This window comes from Microtus ochrogaster, unplaced genomic scaffold, assembly GCF_000317375.1.
Source record: "Microtus ochrogaster isolate Prairie Vole_2 unplaced genomic scaffold, MicOch1.0 UNK108, whole genome shotgun sequence".
Taxonomy (NCBI): domain Eukaryota; kingdom Metazoa; phylum Chordata; class Mammalia; order Rodentia; family Cricetidae; genus Microtus; species Microtus ochrogaster.
In genome coordinates this window covers 850,467-853,150 of record NW_004949206.1, presented here as the reverse complement: position 1 = coordinate 853,150, position 2,684 = coordinate 850,467, and the positions used below count along the sequence as shown (strand labels likewise).

General features: G+C 35.2%; 1 protein-coding gene across 3 annotated transcripts in view; it reads left to right on the top strand.

Annotated features, from left to right (window-relative positions):
* The window catches only part of LOC101997925 (vomeronasal type-2 receptor 116-like), a 51,461-nt gene that overhangs the window by 33,740 nt on the left and 15,037 nt on the right, over nt 1–2,684 (top strand). For all 3 annotated transcript variants that reach the window (XM_026778143.1, XM_013355251.1, XM_013355252.1), the window contains exon 5: nt 418–541. In XM_026778143.1, the coding sequence (XP_026633944.1) occupies nt 418–541 (124 nt within the window). The remainder of the gene's footprint in view (nt 1–417; nt 542–2,684) is intronic.

The following is a 2,684-nucleotide window of genomic DNA, read 5'->3' as shown; positions in this document are numbered from 1 at the left end:
TTCTATGGTGATATGCAAAATATTCATCAGTATGGCTATAGGATAGGATCATTTCAAGTTCCCTATCCTCAGCTGCCCCAGGAACTAACTGGGGACCTCCTAACTTTTTTAATGTACTTTGTGTCAAGGTGATGAAAATTAAGTATAAAAATCAGTTTGCAAGCTATAAAATGTTTGCCTACAGCCAAAAAAAAAATATTCTTCTTTCTAAATTTCTAGGATTGGGAAGCTATTCAACTTTACATCAGTTTATGTCTATACAATCATATGATTGGCATTTTAAAATATATTAAGTTTAATCTGGTCACTCTTTTGGTGTATATTAAATAATTTTATTGATATTACAGCATGACAAAATAATATAGTTATAGAAGGAGTAGGTAAAACTGATACCAACTTGTGTCTTATTTTCTTCAGATGCCACACTCTGTGTGCAGTGCTGATTGTGGTCCTGGATTCAGAAAAATCTGGCAGCAGGGAATGGCAGCCTGCTGTTTTGATTGCAGTCCCTGCCCACAAAATGAAGTTTCTAATGAAACAAGTGAGTGCTTGCTGCTGAGATAAATCATTCACATACATCATCCTCTGTGAAATACACAGGGTTGAGCAAATGAACTTAAAAAGTCACTGCAGAAAAAAAATATATATGACTATCCTCTGTTAGTATTATACAACTATAATCATTAACAATTTTAATTTAAGTAGCACATTATGTCATACACCTTTTACTTTAAGTAACACATCACATCATACATCTTCAACTCACTGTAAATACACGGTAGGCTTCCTTTCCTCAACAAAACAGTTTTGGTAATCAAAGTACAGTATGAGCGAATTAAAGACCTTGTATACAAGGTCTTTCATGATCCCCACACTGCCAATTTACTCAGGAGATTTTATCCTTTTCTATTTTCTATGTAGATTAGATCCATGTATATCTCTTTTAGGGTCCTCTTTGTTGTCTAAGGTGTCATCACTGTCTTTGATCTTGGCCATTCTTACAGGTGCAAGATGGAATCTCAGAGTTGTTTTGATTTCCATTTCTCTGAGGCCTGAGGATGCTGAACATTTCCTTAAGGGTCTTTCAGCCATTTTAGATTTATCTGTTGAGAGTTCTCTGTTTAGGTCTGTACCCAATTTTTATTGCATTATTTTTTCTTTGATGGCAAATTTCTTGAGTTCTTTGAATATTTTGGAAATTAGCCTTCTGTCCAATCTGGGGTTGGTGAAGATCTTTTCCAATTCTGTAGGTTGTCATTTTGTCTTGTTGACCATGCCCTTTCCATTATAGAAGCTTCTCAGTTTTAGGAGGTCCCTAAACATTGTTTCTCTCAGTGTGTGTGTGCTACTGGCGTTATATTTAAAAAGTAGTCTTTTGTGCTAATGTGTGAAACTGTACTTCCCACATACTGCTCTTTGAGGTTCAGTGTGGTGGGTTTTATGTTGAGGTCTTTGATCCATTTGGATTTGAGTTTTGTGCATGGTGATACATGTGGATATATTTTCATTCTTCTACATGTTTATATCCAGTTATGCCAGCACCATTTGTTGAATATACATTCTTTTTTCCATTTTGTATATTTTTTTGCTTCTTTGTCAAAAATCAAGTGTTCGCGGATTGATATCTTGGTCTTTGATTCGGTTCCATTGGTCCTCCTGTAAGTTATTATGCCAAACCAGGCTGTTTTCATTACTGTAGCTCTGTAGGAGAGTTTGAAGTCAGGGACTGTGATGCCCCCAAAAGTTCCTTTATTGTACAGGATTGTTTTTGCTATTCTGGGTTTTTTGCTTCATAATATGAAGTTGAGTTCTTTCAAGGTCTGTGAAGAATTCTGCTGGGATTTTGAAAGGCATTGCACTGAATCTGTAGATTGCTTTTTGTAAGATTGTCATTTTTACTATGTTAGTTCTACTTACCCAAGATCATGGGAAATCTTTTCATTTTCTGGTGTCTTCCTCAATTTCTTTCTTCAAAGATTTAAAGTTCCTGTCATTCAGATCTTCCGCTTGTTTGGTTACAGTTACTCCAAGATATTTTATGTTATTTGTGGTTATTGTGAAGGGTTGTTTCTCTAATTTTTTATCAGCCCATTTATCATCTGTGTAAAGACTGTTACTGATATATCCATGTTAATCTTGTATCCTACTAGATTACTGAAGGTGTTTCTGAGTTGTAGAATTTCCTTGATAGACTTTTTGTGATCACTTATGTAAACTATGATATTATCATTTAATAGTTAGCCTTTCACCACTTCTTTTTCAATTTGTATCACCTTGAATTCTTTCTGTTGTCTCAGTGCTCTTGCTAAAACCTCAAGTACTCTATTGAATAGATATGGAGAGAGTGTACAACCTTGTCTGTTCTGACGTGTGATTAATTTGAGTTTCTGCACATTTATGTTATTGTGTGTGTTTTTCCATTCTTTGGAATTTGTTGTTGTGAGATCATCTATGGTCTGTGTTTTTGTAGATGTAGGTAACTTCCTTGTGCTGGAGTTTTCCTTCTAGTACTTTATGTAGGGCTGGGATTATGGCTAGGTATTATTTAAATCTGATTCTGTCAGGGAATTTTTTTGTTTTGTCCATCTATGGTGGTTGAAAGTTTTGCTGGGTATAGTAGTCTGGGCTGGCATCCATGGTCATAAGGTCTTAATATCTGCATAATGCTTGACTGAGACCATCTG